This window comes from Trachemys scripta, chromosome 9 (genome assembly GCF_013100865.1).
Source record: "Trachemys scripta elegans isolate TJP31775 chromosome 9, CAS_Tse_1.0, whole genome shotgun sequence".
Lineage (NCBI taxonomy): Eukaryota > Metazoa > Chordata > Testudines > Emydidae > Trachemys > Trachemys scripta.
Window position 1 is genome coordinate 87,837,902 of NC_048306.1, and position 24,435 is coordinate 87,862,336.

General features: G+C 43.1%; 1 protein-coding gene across 2 annotated transcripts; it reads right to left on the reverse strand.

Annotated features, from left to right (window-relative positions):
* Positions 1 to 1,305: 1,305 nt before the first annotated feature.
* LRRC34 (leucine rich repeat containing 34) lies at positions 1,306 to 22,633 on the reverse strand. Of its 2 annotated transcripts, XM_034782537.1 has the most exons (12): positions 22,494 to 22,633; positions 21,700 to 21,794; positions 16,013 to 16,133; positions 14,096 to 14,217; positions 13,891 to 13,955; positions 12,707 to 12,790; positions 11,308 to 11,436; positions 7,542 to 7,637; positions 6,067 to 6,221; positions 4,759 to 4,914; positions 3,102 to 3,228; positions 1,306 to 2,105 (listed from the first exon to the last, which is right to left on the reverse strand). In XM_034782537.1, exons 1-12 carry the CDS (start codon positions 22,631 to 22,633, stop codon positions 1,902 to 1,904), a joined length of 1,494 nt encoding a protein of 497 aa, XP_034638428.1. In that variant the 3' UTR covers positions 1,306 to 1,901. The 2 variants fall into 2 exon arrangements, with proteins under 2 accessions (XP_034638428.1, XP_034638427.1); XM_034782536.1 differs by lacking the exons at positions 16,013 to 16,133; positions 21,700 to 21,794.
* Between the last annotated feature and the right edge of the window lie 1,802 nt (positions 22,634 to 24,435).

Below are 24,435 nucleotides of genomic sequence, written 5' to 3' on the forward strand. Positions count from 1 at the left end.
AGGATGATATAAGATTTTGACAAAGAATATAAACAGACTATCATACTTCTCAAATAAACCTACCACTAAGGGTATGTCTACACTAGAAACTTAAGTCGACCTATATTAGGTCTACTTACAGCCACCACGGTAATTACTGTGGTGGTGCATGTCCACACTACCCTGCTTGGGTTGCTGGCACAGCAGGAGCGCTTCCACTGACCTAAGAGGGGCAGTGTGGGGAGCCCAGTCTCTCAACATTGCTGGCAGCTCCCTGCTGGGAGCCTGGCTGCCCTCCCAGCTTCTCGCTCCAGCTCCCAGCCAGGAGGGGGGTCCAGATGGCCAGCTATCCCAGGGAATGGGGGCAGCTGGGTTCTAGCTATCCAACTTTCTTGTCAATTTCATGGCTCATGCCATGAACTTGACAAGACAGCCAACAGCCCATGTAAGTAACAGACACTGCATCACCCTAACTACACTGATATAAGCCCTACATCTTTCATGGAGGTGGCGTTATTATGTCAGTGTAGTAGGACACTTAACATTGGCAGGGGCAAGGCTGTAGTGTAGACACTGACATAATTAGGTTGACATAAGCTGCCTTATGTCAACCTAACTGTAGTGTAGACCAGGCCTACCTAACCGTAGGAAAACAACGAGGGGTCCGGTGGCACCTTAAAGACTAATGGATTTATTTGGGCATAAGCTTTCATGGGTAAAAAACCCAGAAGTGGGGCTTTTAACCCATAAAAACTTATGCCCAAATAAATGTTAGTCTTTAAGGTGCCACCGCACTCCTCATTGTTTTTGTGGCTACAGACTAACATGGCTACCCCCTGATATTTAACAGTAAGAAGAAACTCTATCTGAAAGCAGGATATTCCATAACTGTCCGTTATGAGCCAATACGCATCTTTCTCATAGACACTGCAAGAAAGGATACTGGCCTAAGTCATTACAGTGATTCTGATCTGCATGGTATCTAAACAGGTACAAAAACCCCATATCTATCTCTCTCTCCACTTCCAGGGCTAAGGCTAACTTTGTGCACACACACAATCAGTATCAATACCCTCTTGGATATTTCTGCCTGATACAGTGGGGCCCTAAGTAGTCCCATAGCGCTAGGATAGCAACGTAGTGGCACTGAGAGTCAAACGAACAATAATACTTACATAGTTGCTTTCTAAGTGCATTGCTGTAGCTACTTGACAATTTTGCTTTATTTAAGAAGCCTGATTTTCTTGCCAATGTACACTCTATTTAAGGGCAGTATAATCTGTCACTTAAACCCCCTGCCCCACCACAACTTTGTGCTGTACCTGTAGAAGATATCAGTGCAAAGTACTGCTGTCATAGTTGGTTGCTCTTCCACTGTTACGCTGTGGGAGGGTGGATCATATTGACTAAGTGACTGGGCACAGAAAGAAGACAGAAGCTAGAGACAATAGTCTGTAACAGAGATCATCGTGTCTCCTTATATAAAAAATGACAGCAATTAAACCCATGAAGTTTCATCATAAGAGTTCTTTAATCATAGTCTGGGCATCATTTAGCAAGCTTCAACTTGCAGCTCAATCAGCACACAGCTGTGGCCCATGTGACATCCTCAGGGCTGTACAAGTAGTATGTATATTGTGTGGATACGGCCCACATAACACAGAGAGAGCTGCATATGGGGCCCACAATGCTAAATAGGTTGGGAACTACTGCCTACAGCAACAACATATACTACTTTGTTAAAAAAACTCATGTTGGACTCAGTTTGAGTTGGTTTTATGTCTAGTACTTTTCAAATGTATATTGGCACACTCCAAAATAACTTCCTCAAGAAACTACATACTATCATTTTGATTTACAAAGAAATAAGCCAGAAAAACCCTCAAGCTGATAGATATAAATGCATCAAGTTGTTACCTTGTTCACAAATGTTCTGCAACTGCTCCTATTGCAAGACTGGCATTAGCATCTTTGTTATCAACCTCCCCATAACTTGGTGTCCAATAGTAATGCCTTTTAAGGCCATGAGAGAGTTCTGCAAGATATACATGCCCATCCACTTCATACGGGTCCACGTCTGTACAATTTGGTTTCAAGCGGCCAGTTTTAATTAAGTCTGAAAATGCCTGAAATGAACAAATGCAAAGGATTTGAATTTAACATTCTTCTAACATGCTCTACCTGTCAGAGGCTTAGAACGTCCAAAGCAGAACAGTAGAAGATGATGCAGACGGGGTCAGCACTCAATGGCATTTTAGAAGAACAGGAGTACTTGTGGCACCTTAGAGACTAACAAATTTATTAGAGCATAAGCTTTCGTGGACTACAGACGAAGAAGTGGGCTGTAGCCCACGAAAGCTTATGCTCTAATAAATTTGTTAGTCTCTAAGGTGCCACAAGTACTCCTGTTCTTCTNGAAAACAAACATGGTGCTTTCCTACATTTATATTTGGGGAAACAAATTTGATGAGGCCACCTATGTCGTAAGTGTTTTCTTTAGCACTGACTTTTTCCACACCTTATCTTCGTTTTATATAACTAGTATACTCACTACAACTATTTGTAAAACTGATGTGTAGTTCATTATATTTTATTTTATTGTAAAATTATGGTAGTTGTGGCATTATCTTCTCATACCAAGCAATTACGGGACAGTAAAAATATACAAGTGATTAAAATGCCGTTTTTCAGAGCAACAGCCTTGTTAGTCTGTATCCGCAAAAAGAAGAACAGGAGTACTTGTGGCACCTTAGAGACTAACAAATTTATTAGAGCATAAGCTTTCGTGGGCTACAGCCCACTTCTTCGTCTGTAGTCCACGAAAGCTTATGCTCTAATAAATTTGTTAGTCTCTAAGGTGCCACAAGTACTCCTGTTCTTCTTTTTGCGGATACAGACTAACAAGGCTGTTGCTCTGAAAAACGGCATTTTAATCACTTGTATATTTTTACTGTCCCGTAATTGCTTGGTATGAGAAGATAATGCCACAACTACCATAATTTTACAATAAAATAAAATATAATGAACTACACATCAGTTTTACAAATAGTTGTAGTGAGTATACTAGTTATATAAAACGAAGATAAGGTGTGGAAAAAGTCAGTGCTAAAGAAAACACTTACGACATAGGTGGCCTCATCAAATTTGTTTCCCCAAATATAAATGTAGGAAAGCACCATGTTTGTTTTCATTGAATCCGAAAGAGCAACAAGTCCTTTTCCACTTATATTGTTGCTCACTACTGCTAACCTAGTAAACAGAAGAAATAAAACAAATTATATACGTACATTCCAAGCCATTTGATTCCTACCTCATAAGTATGGTATTTGGAACAAATCAGCAACAAAAGATTTTTATAGCTCAAATCTGTTAAGTCCTATATTAAGACAATTCATTTCTTCAAAGCAGGTGACCCTATGCTTGGTGGCCAGCTCTTATATTTAGTCTGTTTTGAAGCACGGCCCTGGCTTCTAGCCAAGTTAAACTTCGATCCTGGAGCTGGGAGAGGTATTTTTGTATTGGTGAACCTGAAAGTTTTTCAGAGGCACCTAGCAGACTCTTTGATCTTTACTCCCTTTACTAATGGCTTCAGACAACAGCTATGATCAGTGCTTACATCCAGCCAAAGGTATGGTTTTCTGCAAGACACATACTATATCCTGTAGGAGAGATTAGACAATCTCCTGGTGAACCTGAAATAAACTAAAAAAAGGCTTCAAGAAAATCCTTGTTAAGACCTGAAACAACACACACAGACCCCTATTCTTGCAGTGTGTCACAGTGACTTAAACGGCACTCTGTGCAGCAATTAGGATTTTTGTCTGCAAATCCTTTTGCAGGAAAGGGCCTAGACAGTCAAGATACTAAAAAGAAGCGAGAACCAGATCTGACCACCAAATGTTCATTAGAGTGACTGGAGAAGTGAACTGTGAACAAATATAATACAGAGGAAAATACTATCAAATTAATTTTAGATTCATCCATAAGGGGAAAAGAACTTGCTAAAATATCAAAAGTATGAGAACAAGCAGTAAAAACATTTCCAACAGAAACTACTGTTCTATAACAACAAATAACTTAAACCAAGGGGGGTGGAAAACAAATAAAATGGAAAAAAGTTTAAAGGGCTTTTAGTAGAATTGACCATAGGAAGGGTAAACCAGAAAATGTAGCAGCTTGGAATTGTGCCTGGTGGAGGGAGGAGAGAGTTTGGCACTTTTGCCATGAAGGGAAGTGCTTGGCAGCAGTAGTGTTTCAGGGTTTAGTCACTGAGGTGGTAAAGAGTTTGGCCTCCTTTTGCCAGGGGGATGATCAAATTTAGGGGTCAGAAGCTGGGTAGGGAAACTGCTAGGGCTTTGTCACTGGTGGGAAGGGAGCATCTTCATGTTTTCTCTCTCTCTTCCCTCTGCCCCTAGCCTTTCTTGTTTCTAGCATCCCTCCTCCCAAGAGCGGAGAGTCCATGTGACTTCCCTCCCACAGATTGACCCAGCAGTTCAACCCAGCCAGTCCAGACACTCAGTTTTGCTTTGCTGAGTGGGGAGCATTCCTTGGACTGGTATTTCACTGGTTCTGCCAGAGTCCAGGTGAAGCCATGGGACTGTCATCATCAGTGACCCCAGCTGTCCCCATCCATGTGATTTTGGAAACTGTTTGACTTTGCAGTTTGGCTCACTAGCGTAAAAAAAATGATGTACCAACTCATATACTGCTGTGTCACGTTTTCCGATTTTCCACTAGTTACACCTGCAATCTCTTTTGGGGAGTTTTATCTATACTAACGCTTGAAGAGTCCTGTTGTACAAAGCCAGGGCTTCACTCAGATAGATGGCTCCATCATCTTCTATCCTGTTTGAATTAAGATCTAGGATTTCCAGAGTTTGGTTCCGTTTCAGCAGTTCTCCCAAAAATTTCACACCATCACGAGTTATTTTATTACTGAAAGAGAAATGTTTTGTTTTTAAAGGGGGATACTATTGTGAAACCTGCAATATTACTTCCTAGGCAAAAAATGCCTCATAGGCTACTGAATAAACTGTTCTGAAATGTACAGCTGTTGAAGCAATGTACAATACATATACTTGAACCAGATTTTTACACCAACTGGCAACTATTAACACACGCTAATAGATTAAGGGGATTTTTAGAACCCATTCTAGCACTTCCAATAGTTGCTGGATAACCGGATCAGGTCCTAAATGTCTTGTATTGTATTTTTCCAATTTTGATTTTTTACATCTGTAGAGTGGCATAATTTCACACACTGTCTGATTAGTATGTACTGTAGAGTAAGTGCTCTTTCTTCACTCAAGTGTATAGTACTACAGAATTTAAGGCCACAAGGGACCATCAGATTATCTATAGTCTAACATCCTCTATATCACAGGCCACCAACACCACCCAGCTACCCTACCCCCACACCAGGCCCAACAACAAGAATTAGACGAAAGTATTAAAGCTCTCAGGAGACTAAACTATTGCGTGACAATGGGTAGAAAAGAAGAAGGGACTGAAATGCACTCAGGCCTGAGGCCCCTGCAAGGCAGGAAAATGATTTAATCAGATATAGCTGACCACTTAGGTTGAAGCTTGTAAATTTAGGATTAGACTATGGCATAGCCCTTAAGCAGCAGGGGAGAGGAGAGAGGGAGACCTTTCTTTCCCTCCTTCTGTAGCCAGAGTCATAGCAGAGTTGACCAGTCAGGCTGGGGAGGGTGGAGGATGCTGCACCCCTTAAAGGGGTGTTGTTAATTGCTCCTCGATATACATAGGGGGCATCGCACCTCCCTGAGGCAGAATGTTTTCTGGTGCTCCTTCTGTGGTGGCATGTCTCCACCACCCTCACAGCTAAGGCTATGGCTAAATACTAGTTTATCCTTTAATACTGTTGCACTCCCTCCAACTATGGCTTCCACCTCAACTCTCCATCTCACCTAGAAAAATCACATTTTTTCTGGAGGGAACAGTAGCAATACCATATAATACCCCTCCTGCCTGCTACAGTGATATTGCATTGTGCACAGTTTTCACCAGCAACAATATACTCTACGTTTGTGTAATTTAAACAAAAACAGAGGGTGAATCTTTTACCAACTGAGGTCAAGATATCGCAGGCTGCGGTTTTCATACAATGCATCACACAGTCGCTCCACACCAAAGTTCTTCATTTCATGTTTGCACAAATGCAGTTCCATAAGACAAGAGTTATTTTTCATCATTAGAGCTGTGTGAACTGTGGTCTCTTCCTAAAAATAAAATCTCAGTGAAACTATAATTTTAACGTCAGATCAGTTTTTAGGGTCAAACACCACTCTTTGGTGTTTGGCCCCGAGAACAAGTACAACCTTCCCTGCAGTCAATGGTAGATGTCAAAGAGCAGAATTTGGCCTTAACTCATCTTCCTTCTGATGCATTACAACTTGATATACAAAAAATCAGGAAACAATTTCTTATTGTGATCACTGGGAAAATAGTGAAAGTTACCAAAATGTGGCTGCAGATTTACAGAACTGTATACCCCTGTAGTGTAAATCTCAGGCAAGTCAATACTCTAACAACTACTAGTTCTCTCATCTACCTTGATCATTTCTTTTCCAAGTTTCCATGACACAATGTTTTAGGACTTGATCCAACTCCTATTGACGTCAATGGTGTAACAGAAATAGGTATCAACAATTATTTTATGAAGAGCAGAAGTCTTTGAAAGAGGGATTAACTATAGAAAAAACATATATCCTGCCTCTATAAAAGGCAGTGAATTGGTTTCAAAGTTATCACCTTTGGTTAAGACAATAATTTATATGGGGCTTCAGTCAGGTAGACACAATGGAGAAGCCTACAGACCAGAGAGGAGTAACAAATGGGAAGACTCCCATAATCTTCACTGGGTGTTGGATTGGGCCCTTAGTATAGCGTGGTGTTTATTCTGATCCAGATTTTTTCAAAAGCAGGAGCCTAAAATTAGGCTCCTAAATCCATGGTTAGGCACCTACGATCTTGTCTACACAGGGAAGTTTTTTCAATAAAAGCCAAGGTGTGAATTTAAACTGATGTAGTTATACTGTCAGAACTGCCAAATGGACACTTACCTCATTTTAAGAGTGACATTTCTTTGGTTCTGTTTATGTCACTTAGGAAAGAGTTTAAGCTAAACAAAAAAGGCCACTCTTACTCTGCAATTTCCATTTAGACAACCCCTAAATAAGGGCTGATCATCCAACTGCTCTATTGAGGTTCAGAACTGAGCACTTTGAAAAGAAGGCTGTTTCTTCATGTGCCTAAATTATGATTCAGGAGCATAACCCTAGGCAAGGAGGTATGAAAATCTTGGCCCCTGAGTCTGTCTACAGCCTTTTTTCTTGGTGTTCTCTCTTCTTTGGGCAGAAAGACTTAAAAAACAACCCTGGCAGCTCTCAGACAAGCATATAAAGAAGCTCCAGAGAGACATACAGTCCAAGATCACTATAGGCCTCCATAAAAGTATCAGTATTGCTTCTCTGTAAGCATATATCTGTTTAATTGAATATATATACATATATATATAATTGAACAGTATATACACATACCTCTTGGCTGTACAGTATAGGACGGTTTAGGTTTAGTGCTTTCATCGCTTTGTTATGGCTCATAACTGTTGCTATTGCTATTAGACTCTGTGTACCCTGAAAACAAAAACAGATAAACTTTTTAGAGAAACCTGTTCAATATATAAATAAAGCAACATACCAAAGATACCATGCCTCCTTACAGGATGTATTTTTAGAAGATCATATATATCAAATTGACATGAGTTAGAAATACTATTATTTTTAGCTCCATGTGTGTTGGAGATATTCAGTGGTCATCTGCCTCTGCAGTATTGCAATACATACAAACATTTCCTGAAAATACCAGCAGGCAAAGGATGTTAAGAGAATGGAACTCAAGTAATTTGACATGAATTACTATGAGACCTGCTGAAAATAAACAGAATCTGATAAATGAGGGGAAGAATTTTTCGTAATGTATGGGGTAAAACTGTTAGTAATACCATGGGTATAGGGGGCAGAGCTCCCCGGGTTTGGGATAGGGTTGTGGAACGCAGGGCTATCAGGGCTAAGGTTAGGGTTCAGGTAGGTGGGCTTCACTGAGCTAGGGTAAGGGTTATGGAGGGGAGTGCTCTCTGGGCTAAGGTTAGGGTTGTGGAGGGCAGGGCTCTCCAGGTGAGGGTTAGGGTTCAGGTGAGTAGGGTTAGGGTTCAGGTGGGTATGGTTCTCCAGGTTAGGGTTCAGGTGGGTAAGCCTTCTTCAGCTAGGACTATGACTGTGGAGGGTAGGCTTCCCAGAGCAAGAGTTAGTGTTCAGGTGCGTATGTCTAAAACGGGCTAGTATTAGGGATGTGGCACAAAGGTTAGCTTTCAGGTCAGTGGCTCTAGCTGCACTAGGGTTAGCATTGTGGAGTGCAGGGTTCCTAGCTAAGTTTAGTGGTTAAGAGCGTAGGACTCCTGAGGCTAGGGGTAGGGTTCTGGCGGGTAGGGCTCCAGAGGACAGGCTGAGGACAGGGCTGGGTAGGACTCCCTAGGCTAGTGTTAGGACTGGGCTCCTTGGTCCAGGGTTAGTGTTCAAGTGAACAGGCCTCTCCGGGCTAAGGTTAGGGCTGTAGAGAGTGGGGCTCCCCGGCTTGGGTTAGGGTAGGAGTTGTGGAAGGTATAACCCTTAGGACAAGAATAGGATGGGTAGGAGGTCACTAAAATAAGGCTGGAATTGAGGTGGGTTGGCCTCTCTGGTTAGGGTTTTGGAGGGTAGAGTTCCCTGCGGTAAGGTGGGGATTGTGGTGTGCATGGCTCCCCAAGCCAAGGGTGAGGAGCAGGGTAGATGAGAACTCACTAAAGCTAACACACTTCTATTAATTATCTTCATATTAAGTGGATACGCATCACATGAAAATTATGAAGTATGTGAATCAGTGAAGTCAAACTAGTGAGGTTCTACTATAGATTCCAGTTCTGATTTTTTATTCCTTTCCCCTCAGTCATACATCTGTAACACGTTGAACTGTCAAAGGAACACTGTCTTTTGACAAGCCGGTTATGCTACTGTTTTTATAATCATATAGCAAAGCAGGAGATTCTCCCTTAAACTGATTTTACTCAAGCATAGAAGTACAATTATCCAAAGCTTCTAAGAGCTGTTTTTATCTGTGGTGACTATATCTTCCCAGTATGCATGCTTGTAATATCTTTAATTTTTAAAGGCATTTTCACCTTCCAGTTTGGGAGCACCAGAAATATTAGTAAACTTAAAATGAAACCTCATTCTCCATAGGTTTCTTCACTCAGACAGTACCCTCCACTAGAAACTTTCATTACTTATATTAGCAGCCCTGTTCTCCAGGGAAGAACCCACTGACGTATACGGATGGCCTGACAACTAGACTGGGTAGTCTGTGACTCCATCTAGGGGAAGCTGGTGGCATCCATGTGCATCCACACAATAGTGCTTTTGACACAATGTAGCTAATAATGAGAGAAGAGCACTTCTTGAAAGGGAAAAAGAAGAACAGGAGTACTTGTGGCACCTTTGTTAGTCTCTAAGGTGCCACAAGTACTCCTGTTCTTCTTTTTGCGGATACAGACTAACACGGCTGCTACTCTGAAACTTGAAAGGGAGTGCACCTTTCAACGCTTTATACCCCTGCAGAAGCTACTTTAGAATGAAAAGAGCCCTTAGGGAATAAGGAATTTCTTTCTTACATGAATTACATGAGCTCTGGATGATATGACATATATAACACAAACTGAATCTCTCAAAATATTAGAGACTACAGTTCTGACACTCTGTACCACAGGGAAACATCCAGCATCCCCAGGTTCACCCTTGTAAAATGATTGTGTGGTATCCAAAGCAAAGTGTGTCATGTTGCGTGTCTTCAGAAGGCTCATGATACACTGAGCATTGTTGTTACAGTTATGTTATAGTAATGTTATAGGTTATAATTTCATGTATGTAGTTATGAGGCTGAAAAATGTATCCTCATGGCTTAAAATAACCCCAGGCAAAAACTCTCCAAGAGCAGAGAGGCAGTTCACACTTCATCAGGGCAGGTATGGGACAAACCCAGCCCAGCCTCACAGGAACAAAGGACACTGGCCTAGGCAGCAACAAAAGGATCTGTTGGACTCTGGAGTGAGTCACCCCCCTTACTTTGGCCAGTTTGGGACTGCGATGAGGTAATGCTCACCTGACTCTGAAGGAGAAGTGGGGGGCAAAGCCAAGAGGGAAGAAAGGGCATGATAAAAGGGAGAGACGTTTGCCATGCTCTCTCTCTCTCTTCCACCTACATCTACAGACACCACACCAAGCGACTGAAGTGCCGATCAAAGGGGAGAGCCTGGCTGAAGAACAACCAGCCAGCCTGTGGTGAGAAGCATCTAAGTTTGTAAGGGCATTGAAAGTGTTAAGATCAGCTTAGAATGTGTTTTGCTTTTATTACATTTGATCAAATCTGACTTGTTATGCTTTGATTTATAATCACTTAAAATGTATCTTTGTAATTAATAAATCTGTTTGTTTATTCTACCTGAAGCAGTGTGTTTGGTTTGAAGTGTGTCAGAGACTCTCCTTGGGATAACAAACCTGGTACATATCAATTTCTTTGTTAAATTGACAAACTCAAACAAGCTTGCAGCATCCAGCGGGCATAACTGGACACTGCAAGACGGAGGTTCCTAGGGTTGTGTTTGGGACCGGAGATATTGGCTAGTGTCATTCGGTTGCACAATCCAAGGGGCAGCTTATGTGCCAGAGGCTGTGCGTGAACAGCCCAGGAGTGGGGGATCTCACAGTAGAGCAGGGTAAGGCTGGCTCCCAGAGTCTAGGATTGGAGAGACCTAGCAGATCACCAGTCCAGATAACACAAGTGGGGAACGTCACAACAGAACAACAGTCAAACTCCTCTAATGGCTCTTTGGGAGTAAAGGAACTGACAGTTAGAGGTTATGCTGTACTACATCACATACTCCTATAAACACACTATGCTACAGGCCCTTCCAAGTGCATCTTGCTAGTTGCAACAGGATATTTTGTGATAGTTGAAGATATCACAGTATACAAAACAAATGGCAACAGATGGCATCTTCCACTAATTTAACCACAGGACCTTTATAATTAGGGTGACCTGATGTCCCGTTTTTAAAGGGACAGTCTCATTTGCGGGGACTTTTTCTTATACAGGCGCCTATTACACCCCACCACCTGTCCCGTTTTTTCACAGTTGCTATCTGGTCTCCCTATTTATAATACACTTTAAAGACTATTAGTTTGCAGTTTAAGTTGATAATTTTACTTTACTCACCAGATCACAGTCTCCAAGATCTAACTTCTCTAAGGTCGAATTAATTTGCAGCATTGAAGCAAAGTACATCCCACCTTTGTTTTCAATTTTGTTGCCAGTCATTCTCAGGTGTAGGAGCGTTTCATTCCTCTAGGCAAGAAAATTTAAAAGGATTTCCCTGAAATGATCTAAGCTGTGATATTATACATTTTACTACAGATTTTTTAATTGTGGCATAAAGACAAAATGTCATCTTCTGTAAGGAATACAGCCAATTGCTAACAGTAACTAAGTAGCTGCCTATCTTTTCACTGGGACTAGCTGCCTGAGTAAAGTCTACCAAGAGCATAAGGATCTGAAAGGGTAGGAGGGCTCTGAATTATTTATGGGTATCTGTGCTTCCACTATAATCTACCAATTTTCATATGTATATTAAAGAATTCCAGACTGATATTTGTGTCTAAACTGCTTCAAAATAGAGTTAAATCCATTCATCATTATATTTTATTATAATGTCTGTAATTTCACATATTAGCTAATAGCTGAATTTTTTAATTTAGAAAACTATAAGTTTGCAGGTCTTTCATCTGCCTTTATCACATGAGTAATCAAAGTGCAGACAGTTAAGCTTGTGCACAGATCTTTGCATGATTGGCCTCTTTTTTGGCAAACTAAGGGCTTGATCCAAAGTCCACTGAAGTCAAGGAAAATATTCCCATTGACTTCAGTGGGCATTGGATCAGGCCCTAAGCATTTGCAGGATGAGGCCCTAGCTGTAGTGTATACACAATCATTTTCATTTTTTAATTCCTCAGTGCCACTGTAACAGAAATTGTGCTGAAAAATCTATTATGAGCAATTTAAATATGAAATTATAAAAAAACACATTTTATAATGCTGATATGTGAGATTATACAGTGATGTCCTAGACAAACTGATGTCAAGGCAAATAATGTCACCATAAAAAAGGAAAATTTAAAAACAAAGACAAAAATAGGCATATAAAAGGCATCTGATAGCAAGTTTCAGAATATAATGGAAAATTAAAAAAAAAATACTTGGCTATGTATGGAATTGTGTGAAATTTTGTCCCATCAAATTTTGATGAAATACATGACATTTTGTTTTATTTTTCATTTTCATGATTTTCACAAAGATATCCAGCTATTTTATAGTTGAAATCAATAAATATCAATGGCTGCAGAGGGCAGTTTTCTCTTCTTCTGAAAGATGATCTAAAAGTAGCAAGATACAGTCTGTCTTGAGAAGACAAAGCAATCTCTTTGTTACAACAAATACTGGATATAAGGAAAGAAAAGGGGGTTTTCAGATTTACTTTGATGCTGATGTCCATCAGAAGATACAATATCAAATCAGATGCTGTTGTCAAAATTACTATAGTATATCGATTAATACTTACATGCAATGCTTTAGCTATCAATTCTGCTCCATTGGTGCAAATATCATTAAACATCAGATTGAGGTAGTGCAGGGTTGAGTTTTCCTACAGTACACAAACAGGAAACCAACGCCAAACTCAGAAATATATTTTACAGAGCATTTTCTCATTTTAAAGAGCTGATGCCTCACACGGGTTTGAAAGACATTTTGTTTAGAAACTGTTTTCTCCATAATTAATATATTGAGCACCAACATTTAAAAACAACACAAAAATGAACACAGCAGTGATTAACCAAAACTAACAAACATCCTTATTAACCAATGGCCCAGCTTCAAACTGCTATATTTGCATATTCAGTTTTCAACATGCCGAAGGTTTTTGTACCTACAACAAATAACCTCATCACAGAAGATGACAAGGGGCAAATCGGAGGTTTAGGCAAGTGGGGAAGTATTTGTTTAGATAATTAGGGAGGTATGGGAGGCAGCTTGGGACTGGGGGATACCAGTGCTAAAATGCTACTAAAATGATCATCAATAAAAAAGTTAATACTGTTGATATTTAAACTGTCATCCTTAGGTTTCAGTTCAAAGCCCCGGGAAAAGACTGCAATAGTATATGCCTCAGAGGTACTGTTTCAGGCTGTCAGCAGGCTCAGGAAAGCAATACTGCACTGGTTTACACTGATCACATTTTCAAGATTTTCTACACAACTATTAGAGATAGAAGCATAAATTTTCATTTTAAAATGAAAGTTTAGTTTCGGAGCATGATTCTGAAGCAATGAGCTAACTCCATAGATGTGGAGTTGCAGACTACAGGGATTCCTGTATATAGCTTGCTTCTGGCGGGCACTAGAAGTCTATGTTTTTAAGTTTCCATACATACTAAGGATATACATTATGTTTTTGTGCATTTCCGTTAATTTTGTCATGCACAATATACTACCAAAATGCTACACAAATGCCTCTTTTGCAGACTGTACTATAAAAACCACATATATTGAAACAACTGCAAAAAGTTTATGATGAATGCAATCTGATATTATAAATTGATGGATCTGGATATGCAAAGCCAAGATTTCTCGAATTTTTCCAAAACAACACATACTGTCACCAATATATTGCACATAAATGTTATCATGGCCAATGAAACCACAAACTTGAGGAAAAAATCAAATATTTTGGCCCAGAGAAAACTACCTGAAGGAATTTTGCAGCATGCTCTGCTCCAACATCAGTTAATACATTATATCTAAGGTCCAGCCCTGAAAGGCAAAGAATACAGAAATAAATAAGACTAACAACACTTATTAATAACTAATTGATCTCCACATGAAAGGTAAGAAGAAAGAACTGTTTCTTGTTTCCAATTTATAAAGAGATATGAAGTAATGAGATGACATACCTGTAACAAATGTGTTATTGCTTAAGATGCAGGCAAGCATTCGAAAATCCTCATCTGTAACTTTCTGTACTGGCACCAAGCGGTTATTTCCAGCTATTTTTAATGTGATCCCTTTTGTCAATCTGTTGTAATGTAGAAATACTTTAAAACATAAGGATGGCAGGAGAAAGAAACACTATACAAAGTATTAGTTCTATATGTATCATGGGATGGAGATGCAATAGTGCTTCCCCCCCACTAGTATATTTATCAGGATTGTGAAATCTGGATCAAAAAAATCCATGGAGAACAATGCTATACTAGCTGTAATTCATAATTGTCCATTTTGACTGCCTGATACACTATACTGCCACAAGAACCCACTTAGAATTTTAGCAACAAAATGATTCAGGAGATTATTCTGGAAGGTTCAGTCTCTCCTTTTTCCTTTGTTTTACTCTACCCCATCCTCAATAATTGAGCACAGAAGAAAGCAGTTCTCTTTCCATTTTCTCTACATCATCTTTCCTCAGACCACCCCAAACACACAAAGAAATCTGTCATCTATAGCCAGCACCCTACACTGGAACCTATACACAGTGCCATCAAACAACCACAACCCAGACTCAATCAGGACCCCCCCAACCTGAAAGAAATCTTTCCTGAACCTCCACTTCTGGCCTTCAAACTACCCCACAACCTCTCCAAGCTCGTCGTCAGAAGCAAGATCTCCGCAGATCAGGATACACCAACTCAAAGCAGCATCAGACCCTGCCAGAACAACAGATGCAAAACCTGTGGCAGTAGAGATACGTCTGCAATGATCAACATACCTTTCAAGATCCATGGGTCCTATACATGCCTATCACAACATGTGGTATATGTCATCCAGTGCACTAAATGCCCAAATAACAATTATGTGAAACCAGGCAATCACTATGCTCTCAAAAGAACTCACTTAGAAAAATGATAAAGGACAAAAACACCCTATCACCTCTGGGTGAACACTTTTCACAAAGTGATCTATATCTGACATATCGGTCCTCATCCTCAAATGAAACCTACTTTCAAAAGATGAGCCTGGGAGCTTAAATTCATTACTCTGCTAGATACCAAAAATCATGGGCTGACCAGAGACAGTGGATTTATGGCTTATTACAACAATCTGTAACCCACTAACCCCTTCTTTTTATCCTATGACTGCAGAGGTATTAACCGGTCACTCTACCTTGAATAAAGAACAGGAGTACTTGTGGCAGCTTCTAAAGGTTTTCAAACTGTGGGGTGCAAAGAAACGTTCTGAGGGGTGAGTGGCGACGCCAGGCCTGTCTGGGTTGGGGGGGGGGAGCACATCCAAAAATTGTAACTCAAAGGGTGGGGCTCAGCTCAAATTTGGGTGGCATGCTGAGATGAGTCAGGGTGGAGGTGGCGCTCCCCACCGCCCAAGCCCTGCTGCCTGGGGCTGGCCCAAGGTGAGACAGGCAGTGAAGATGACACTCCCTCCCCGAGCCCTGCCAGTTGGGGCTGGCCTGAGCTGCCTGGCGTCGCCGCTCACACCTCCCTCTCCCCCCACACGAACATTCCTCCAGGGCATGCTCCAGTTTGAGAACCTCTGTACTAAATAAAATGCGTTGTCCACCATTACAGGATTTTTCTCACGTACCTGTTGACGAGAGCTTGCGTAGTTTGGAAACTACTGCCCTATATGTTTTGTACTTTTTGAGTTTTCTGCCTGGAAGGAATATGCAGCTACAGACTTTTGCCAAGCTGTTGTCAACTTGAATTAAACCAGAACTCCTGCAATAAAATCTAAACCCAAAAAAAGTGATGTGTGTTTAAACCAGAGAACTGTCCTTTTTCATCATTCCATTCCTGGTTCTGTTACGCTGTCCAAAGCTTTCAGAAGTATTTAAAATATGCTATTTATTATTTCCTTACGTTATATCTGCTTTCTCAGCTTCTTCAAGCATGTGGGCTATGAAAGGGTTTTCTAGCTGGCTCGACTCTTGGCAGGCTTGCAAATACTGTTTATGGAGACTTAGACGAGTTGACATGACAGCTTAAAAATAAAAGCAATTTAGTAGACAGTTTTATGCATTTCTAACGTGCCCATCATATAGAATCTGGGCCCCTACGAAATTGAGAGACAGCAGTAAGTCAAAGCACGCTATAGACTTTTAGTGTCCTGTAGGAGTTTCCAGATGACTAGTTAGTACATGGCAGGCTAGAGCACTGTAGATTTACACTATTTCCCACGCACTAACTCTCCATACAGACAAGCCCAGAGTGATCTTTAGTGCTAACACCAGGTAAGAGTGTGTGTTGCAATAATGCAGTCTGGAGAATTCACATGCATGAATCTCTATAATGAGGCCATAACAGAGGGGAATAGTTCAACCACTTAGCCATTTCTGGATGGAAAAAATGCATTTCAGGCTACTCATTTTGAGCATCTAGGACAAGTATTAGGATCTGGGACTATGAACCATCTTGACTTTTTGGCCATGTCTACACTACAAACTTTGGTCAACGCAAGCATAAAGCTGCCATGGTTAGTATTTTGGCTCCTTGCGTCAGTGCTCTGCATATTCACAGGATGCTTGTGTTGATGCACAGCAATGCACCGTGCATACGTATTCCAGTGTGCAACTCACCATCATCCAGCACAGTGTCTTTTGGGAAATACTAGCAATGCCTGGTGGGGCAGGAATACCCTCGGAGAAAGGGGTCAAGTTCTCATCATGCATCTTTCTCTATCCCATAATGTCATCCATATCCCTTCATTTTGGTGCCCTTTTAAAAAAATCCTACAAAACTGCACAGTATTTCTCACTATCTGCCATCTCTGAAGTATGGAGCCCACAAAGCTCTACACTTTTGTCACAAGCATTGCGAACACAAGGATGTATGATCCTCTGATATTTGCAGAGCTTCAAGAAGAACTGCAGCAGCAGAGGATATAAACATTTATTGGAGGACAGATTATTGTGGGACATAGCGAGAACCAATTCAATGTTGTTGGTGGAGTTCACGGAGCAGCTGCAGACGGTGGAATGCTGCTTCTGAGCCCGAGAAACAAGCACTGGCTGGTGGGATCATATCATAATGCAGATTTGGGAAGACACGGCTTGGCTGCAGCATTTTCTGATGTGAAAGGCCACACTCCTTGATCTGTATGCTGAATCCCCAGCCCTCCAGCACAGAGACACCAGAATTAGAGCTGTATGGACAGTTGAGAAGTGAGTGGCGATCGCACTGTGGAAATTTGTAACACTAAATTGACTGCTACCAGTCCGTGGGAAATTATTTTGGAGTTGGAAAATCCACCGTGGGGGCAGCTGCCATGCAAGTGTCATGCTACGCAGGACTGGACTCTTGGTAATGTGCAAGACATAGTGGATGGATTTGCATCAGTGCAGTTCATGAACTGTTGTGGGGTGACAGATGGCAGGTATATCCCTATTTTGGAACCAGCCCACCTTGCCACAGACTACATCAACAAAAAGGCTTTTCTATGGTAATACAAGCATTGGTGGCTCACCGGAGACACTTCCCCATATCAGTACTGGCTGGTCAGGGAAGATGCACGACGCTTACATCTTTAAGAACAGAGGACTGTTCAGAAAGCTGCAAACAAGAACATTCTTTCCTGACCAGCAGATTAGCACTGCCGATGCTGAAATGGCAATAGTGATCCCGGGGGACCCAGCCTACTGCTTGCTTATGAAGCCAGCCATCTCAACAGCACCAACAAAAGGTTCAACTACCAGCTCAGCAGGTGCAGAATGACAGTTGAATGTGCTTGTGTTAGATTGAGGGGAATCTGGCCGTGTTTACTGTCATGATTGGATCTCAGTAAGAAAGACACTGCAAATGGTTGTAGCTGCCAGTCATATCCTGCATAATATCTGTGAGGCAAAGGGGGAAAAGTTGCCACAAGGGTGGAGGTGGAGTGGCTGTCTGCTGAATCTGAACAGCCAGACACAAGAGCTATTAGAAGAGCTCAACATGGAGCTATGCAGCTGAAGGAGGCCTTGAAAGAGCCCTTTAACAGTTAGCCACAGTACTGTAATGTGGTGTCGTGGACTGTGCTCCCTACCTGGTCCTGAAGTTTTGGGGGCTGCAAGGTACTGTGTGGTGGTTGATGTACATTTATGAATGTAACACTGTCTGTTAATGCACCTATTAATATGCAATGCTAGCTGTACGTTTATAATTATTACACTATGTTTGTCACTGATCCTATGAGTTCTGTCGTCCTGTACAATAACAAGTAGTGGGTGCTTTCAGCAGTTCTAGACATTCTGTAGCGTATGTTGTAAAGTAATAAAAATGCCCCAAAATAGAATTTGATTGCATCCTGAAACTAGTGCAAAAAACCTATGTGCAATTAAAAAACAAACACAATAAAAAAATCTGAAATAAATTAACAGAACTTACAAGGGGAAAGAAAGTTCATGTCCATTTCAGTCAATTTTGCCTACACAAACCAGCAAACAGCAACCGGGTCAGTTTATGTTAAGCTGTTCTTACTATTTTCTAGCATGGAGTGGGAGCCATAGATGCCACATGGAAAGCTGGGGGCCTAGGGAGGTGCTACCATGGAGTTCTCCATTGACTGCTGGGTTGCCTGGGCCTTTCTCCGTGCTGTCGGAAATATTCACCCACCAGCCCCTCAGCTCACAGTCCGAAGCGGCACTGTCTTGAGAACATATTCTCCTTTTCCATATTCTCCTGAGTCATCTTCTTTTTCCTCCTTATCCAGGTCAGGCTTTCAACAGGTGTGGAGGGGGACCCCTCCAGGCCACAACCACAGAAGACACAGAAAAAATTCAGAGTGGTATCGTTGTATTTATAAAGTGAAAGTTAAGTTTCAGAACTCCCTTCCTTTCCTCTCCTAAAGTTTTAAACAAGACATGCTTATTGACACTTCAGCTCCAGAATGCTTGTGCACAGCACGGCTCTCCAGTTCCAGCCATGGTGAGTATGGCCCAGCAGGGGCACGGGGCAAATGAGGAGAGAATTGTAGGGCAATGGTACTGAGTACTGGCACTGTTTTCCACAGGCAGTGGTGATTTTAGCTGGTCTCTTGCTTCTGAGGATAACGAAGGAACAGAGAGCACAGCTGCTGCGGACATCCCAAAGCCACTTGGACCCATATGCTGCTAGCCTATGTACTGCTATGGTGCCTGCCGAAGTCATTGCGGACTGGCGTGGGAAAGTGTCCTACCACAGAGGAAGAAATAAGACGGCAATCCCTAGAAAGCTTTGGGAGAGGATTGCGGAGTATGAAAGTGTCATTGAGAACTCTCTGGAGGGTTCAAGGGACATCCTTGTGTACATAAACAAACTGCTCTGCATGGCCTCCCTTGCCTGACTCTACAAGGAAATGAAAACCATATAACTCTACCTCTGTTTGATGTACCGCTACCTCTTCTATGAGTAAATTAATGTAAAGTCAATACCTGCTTCCTGATGCATTGGGTCAGGCACCATCTGTACATTTAATCACTGTAATGGGAACTGCATTCACACATTTACCCAAGGTTCCTTTCCCTACTCGCCCGAGCTCTGCTGATGGGGCTGACTAGACGGTGGTGGAGCCTCAAACAGGTCCTGGCTCGCAGCATAGTTGGACACCCCTGAGTGCATCCCCCCCATCCTCCTCCTCACTGTTCACAGCAGGGATCTGTCTCTCAGGCTCCTCAGCAAGTATGGCATGCAGCTCATTGTAACAGCAGCAGGTCCGCAGCTCAGCACTAGATCAACTGTTGGGCCCCCTGGCCTTCTGGTGTGCCTCCTGCAGTTCCTTAGCTTTCACATGTCATCGCTGCTGATTCCTGTCGTACCCCTTCACCTGCATCCCCCATGTAATCTGTCACGTTTTTATGGCTGTTCCATGCCTGCACAGTCTCTTTTCCCCACAGGCCAAGGAGATCTGATACCTCTTTGTCTATTCCACGCAGGAGTATGTCTGGAGCATGTAGCCGGCACTGTCGGTTTGGCAGTTGCACACAACAATGTGCATGGTATGTCCACAAGCTGGGCAATCAGGAAAAGGCATTTCAAAAACGTGGTTTTTAGTGAGGGTGGGTAGCTTCGGATCTCTGTGACCCGTGGGCAGCAGAGTTCACACTACTGACCAAAGCAGTGAGTTTCAGGCATTGTGGGACAGCTGCTAGAGGACTTTTAGGGTCAATATAGAACAGACGGTGTCTACACTGCACTCCATCACCACAGTACATTCACCATGGCTCAATGCCATTTGGGGAGATGGTGTTACTGCATCGCTGTATCAGCAGGAAACAAATTTGGATGTAGACTCATGCAAAACTAGGTTGACGCAAGGCGACTTATGTCAACCTAACTTTGTAGTATAGACCAGGCCTGAGAGGCAGCTACTCAGACAGTGAAATCAAAATTCCTCAAAACGATTCCCCCTGCTGATATACATTATTTCAATCCTACCTGTAGTGAGCTTGAGATGTGAATTTTTAAAATAACAAGTAAAAATAACGGCAACTCTTTTGACAAATAAACAACAGAGCAATTCTGCCCCTTTGGACTGAGGTTCAACAGTCAGCAGTTCTGATTGGAGATGGAATCAATCTTGCTAACTTGGGGGAAAAAACAAAAAAATACCACCTTGGTAGAAAGACTCTAGACTTTGCACTTTTAATCAATATTCAAAATCAGACAAATGACAGAGTAATACAGATGAAAGACAAAACAACCACTTAAGCATCCCTCATCCAGTTTAGGGTTATATTTTGTCCTTGCATATGTACATATGTATTCATACACTTCCCAAGCACTCCACACAGGTCCTTGTCTTCACTGGGGGGGAAAAAGATGGGTTCCTACCTCGAAGTAAAACCCTAGTGAAGACAAGGCAGTTTGGAGTTTTTACATAAGTTAACACTTTGGTCTGTTAAAAGCTGTGTGTCAGACCTTGAAGACAAGGCCCTAACTCACACGGGGCAGATGCAGACAAGCCCATAGAATCAGGAACCACTCCTCTGCTCTACTGCACTGAACAAATCTTGGATCGTTGACAGAATATTCCCATAATGTTTACTATAGGATTCTACGTATAGGGTATGTCTACACTGCAGCTGGAAGCTACCCTCCCAGTCCAGGTAGACAAACTCATGCTAGTTGGGCTTGAACTAGCATGTAAAAATAGCAGCATGGATGGCCCGGGTGGTGACGCAGGCTAGCCACCCTAGCTCAGATCCAGGGGGTCGGGAGTGCTTGAGAGCCCAAGCCACAAGTTCCACACTGATATTTTTAGTGCAATAGCTCAAGCCTGACTAGCACAAGTCTGTCTGCCTGCTCCCGGCTGCCGTGTAGACATACCCCTATGTTCCTCCATGGCAAAATAACAACCCCACGTCTGTGAGTACTGAATTTTTTACTAAGCAAAACCGAGAGAGATTTCACTGTTGCAATATACTTGATCATCTTTAATCTACTTTTAAATTAGAACTATATTCTCAAAGGCCTGTATCTTATATTGATATTTCCTTAAATAATAAATAATGTGTGTCAATATGCAGCAGTGGAGAATTTCAACACAAATTAAATATTAACTTATGGTATAACTTTTCTAGCAATAAAATTACCTTCAGAGGTGTGAGCTGTCATTTCACAAAAATCACACTGTATTCTAGGTGCTCTCACTGATAACTCTGATGTCACACGAAGGCGGAAAAATAGCCTAATATTAAAAAAAAAAATCCCCTTTTACACACACACACACACACCCCTACACCTGTTTGGCAAACAAACAACGCTTACTAGGCAATTACAAGTGCATATTTCAGACATTAACTATATTCCTCACAGGTTTTAGTTTCAAACAAGCTTTTTAAAATCAGGCACAGCAAAGCACGCCTCACGGGTTAGGGGCCCGATCCAGCCGAGCGTGCATCGAGGCACCTCCATTATACCCACTAGTAAGTGCTGCTGGCAGAATGGGGCTCTGGGCTAAGTTCCTTCCAAGCCTTGCCCCATATGGCCAGTCTCTCCCCCTGCACGGAATGGGGGTCGGCAGATCTGATCACGCCCAGAGACACCATGGAGAATATCCCCCCACCCCCCACTTGCAGGGTCGCCCAGAGTGTGTGTGTGTGTGTGGGGGGGGGAATTGGGCAATTTGCCCCAAGCCCCACAGGGGCCCCCAGGAGAATATAGTATTCTGTGGTATTGCAACTTTTTTTTATGGAAGGGGCCCCTGAAATTGCTTTGCCCCAGGCCCCCTGAATCCTCTGGGCGGCCCTGCCCGCGTGTGCACCCTACACGCCGGGGTCGCCACAAAACGCGGCGGCGTCACCGGCGCTCTGAATGCCTGGGGCTCCCCGGGCTGGGGGTCAGAGTCCGGGGGCCCAGGCGGCAGCCCCCTCCCCGCGGCGGCTACCTGCGGCCGTTGCCATGGGGGTTCCCGAGCGCTGCCCTGGCCGCGAGCTCCGGTCCCCGGCCGTGGTTGCCATGGAGACACCGACCGCACGCGCTTCTCTTGCCGCCCGTGGGTTCTCCAGTGCGCCTGCGTTCCCTCATCCCACTCAGCGAGCGCCCCGGGTAAGGGACCACCCTCGCCCCTCACGGGGTATTGCTAGGGAAGGCGCTGAGCTTGCACCTGGTCGAGAGTCACCCCCACGCTCGGCTGACTCCGAACCCCCGCGGTTGCTGGTGCGGAGCCCTCCGTATGCCAGCAAAGCCCCTCGCTTGCGAGACATGAAATGCATTGGCTTGGGTATCCCCTGAGAGCCAGAAAACTGGGGACCCCTCCCAGTGAATGCATTGAACAGGAGTGCTCTGCAACGGGGTGAAACCGGGGGCGGGGGGGTCCCTCCCAGTGAATGCATTGAACAGGAGTGCTCTGCAATGCCGTGAGCAGGGTCCCCCTACACAGCCATGAAAATACCTCTCCATACAGAGGAGTTCTATTCTGAAAAGCCATAAACTTGGGGATCCCTCCACAGGAGGATGTTTGATTGAGGTCCTCCCTGCAAAGCCATGAACTGTCCACCTCCCTCTCCCCGTCACATGAGCCTTGAAATTGGTTGTCTCTCATCCTGTGATGGCATCAATTTGTCAGAATTATGAAATTGGAGGTTGATAGGGGTGCCCCGTACAGACTTCACCAGAAGAACTCCTTTTTCTGGTGCTCTGACCTGCTTTGTGTGTCCCTTTAATGGATTCCTTACATGTTACTTAATGGAGGAATTGTTAGGCGGCAGTGACCCCCCTCCCCCGCTCCCACCCCTTGGCTGAAATAGCACCCTGCATAATTGCACTTTATTACTAGGCAATCTCTCTTGATGCGCCCAGGTTTGCTGGATCAGTAACATACTACCAGGACTTCTCCCCCTCAACAGAAATTCTCCAACACTGTGGAGCTGAACTCTTCTGAAACCTTACATCTAGGGCTAGCTAGGATTCTGACCCCTTGAGAGCTTCCCCCAAGCTCCCATTCTTGCTCTCCCCCATGGGACACTTCCACTCTGCTCAGATCTCTCCCTGGATGATGGCCAAAACCACTTTATCCAACGTTGGGCTCACACAGGCAGGATCTACAAGAGTGGGTCCAGAACCACCAGTCAATAATTGTCTCCACAGAATTAGTCTCTGAGCACAACCAACGGGTAGCAAGGTCCTGTAATCACTGCACCATCTTCTGAACCCAACTTCACCAACCTGTGTTCTCCACCACATGTAGGTCACTGATCTATCTCCCCCATCTGGGAAGGACTAATACACAACACTCTCCAGGCCTCCAACTGAGCTTTCTCATCCCTTTATAGGGAGCTCTTACCCTTCCAGCACTGTGTCTGATAATTGAACAGGGCAGATTGGTCCCAGGCCTCCAGACACCGTTAAAGGGGCAGACTACCCTGTTACACATAGGTGTTTGTATCTGTCCCTCTCATTTAATACATTTTTCTACTGTCTGTCACTATCTTAATATTACCCTTGTATACAGGACATGTGCTGCTGCCTCTCACATGGCAGAAGCAGGGTGCATGACAGTGCACAAACTTTGTTTCTACATCAAAAATAGAAAACTGGGGACTCTCCCATTGTATCAGAAATTGGTAATCCCAACCTGGATGGTTATGATGGCTACTGCTTTGTCTCCAAATCTGAGCTTCTTTTCCTCGCTCCCCATCTCTTTTTCCATTCATAGGAACACAAGAATCACCATACTGGATCAGATATGTGGTCCATCCAGTCCAATATCCTGCTGAGAAAGTGGCCAGCACTAGATGCTTCAGAACAGGGGTCGGCAACGTTTGGCACGCGGCTCACCAGGGTAAGCACCCTGGAGGGCCGGGCCAGTTTATTTACCTGCTGACATG

What these genes read in the sequence shown, in the direction of transcription:
- LRRC34 (XM_034782537.1), bottom strand. Translation starts at nt 22,633, where the DNA reads ATGAGGGAACGCAGGCGCACTGGAGAACCCACGGGCGGCAAGAGAAGC. An exon ending in GCTGAGAAAGCAGATATAAC is followed by an intron (nt 14,218 to 16,012) that starts GTAAGGAAATAA and finishes ACATTACAACAG; the next exon opens with ATTGACAAAAGGGATCACAT. An exon ending in TGATAGCTAAAGCATTGCAT is followed by an intron (nt 11,437 to 12,706) that starts GTAAGTATTAAT and finishes TTTCTTGCCTAG; the next exon opens with AGGAATGAAACGCTCCTACA.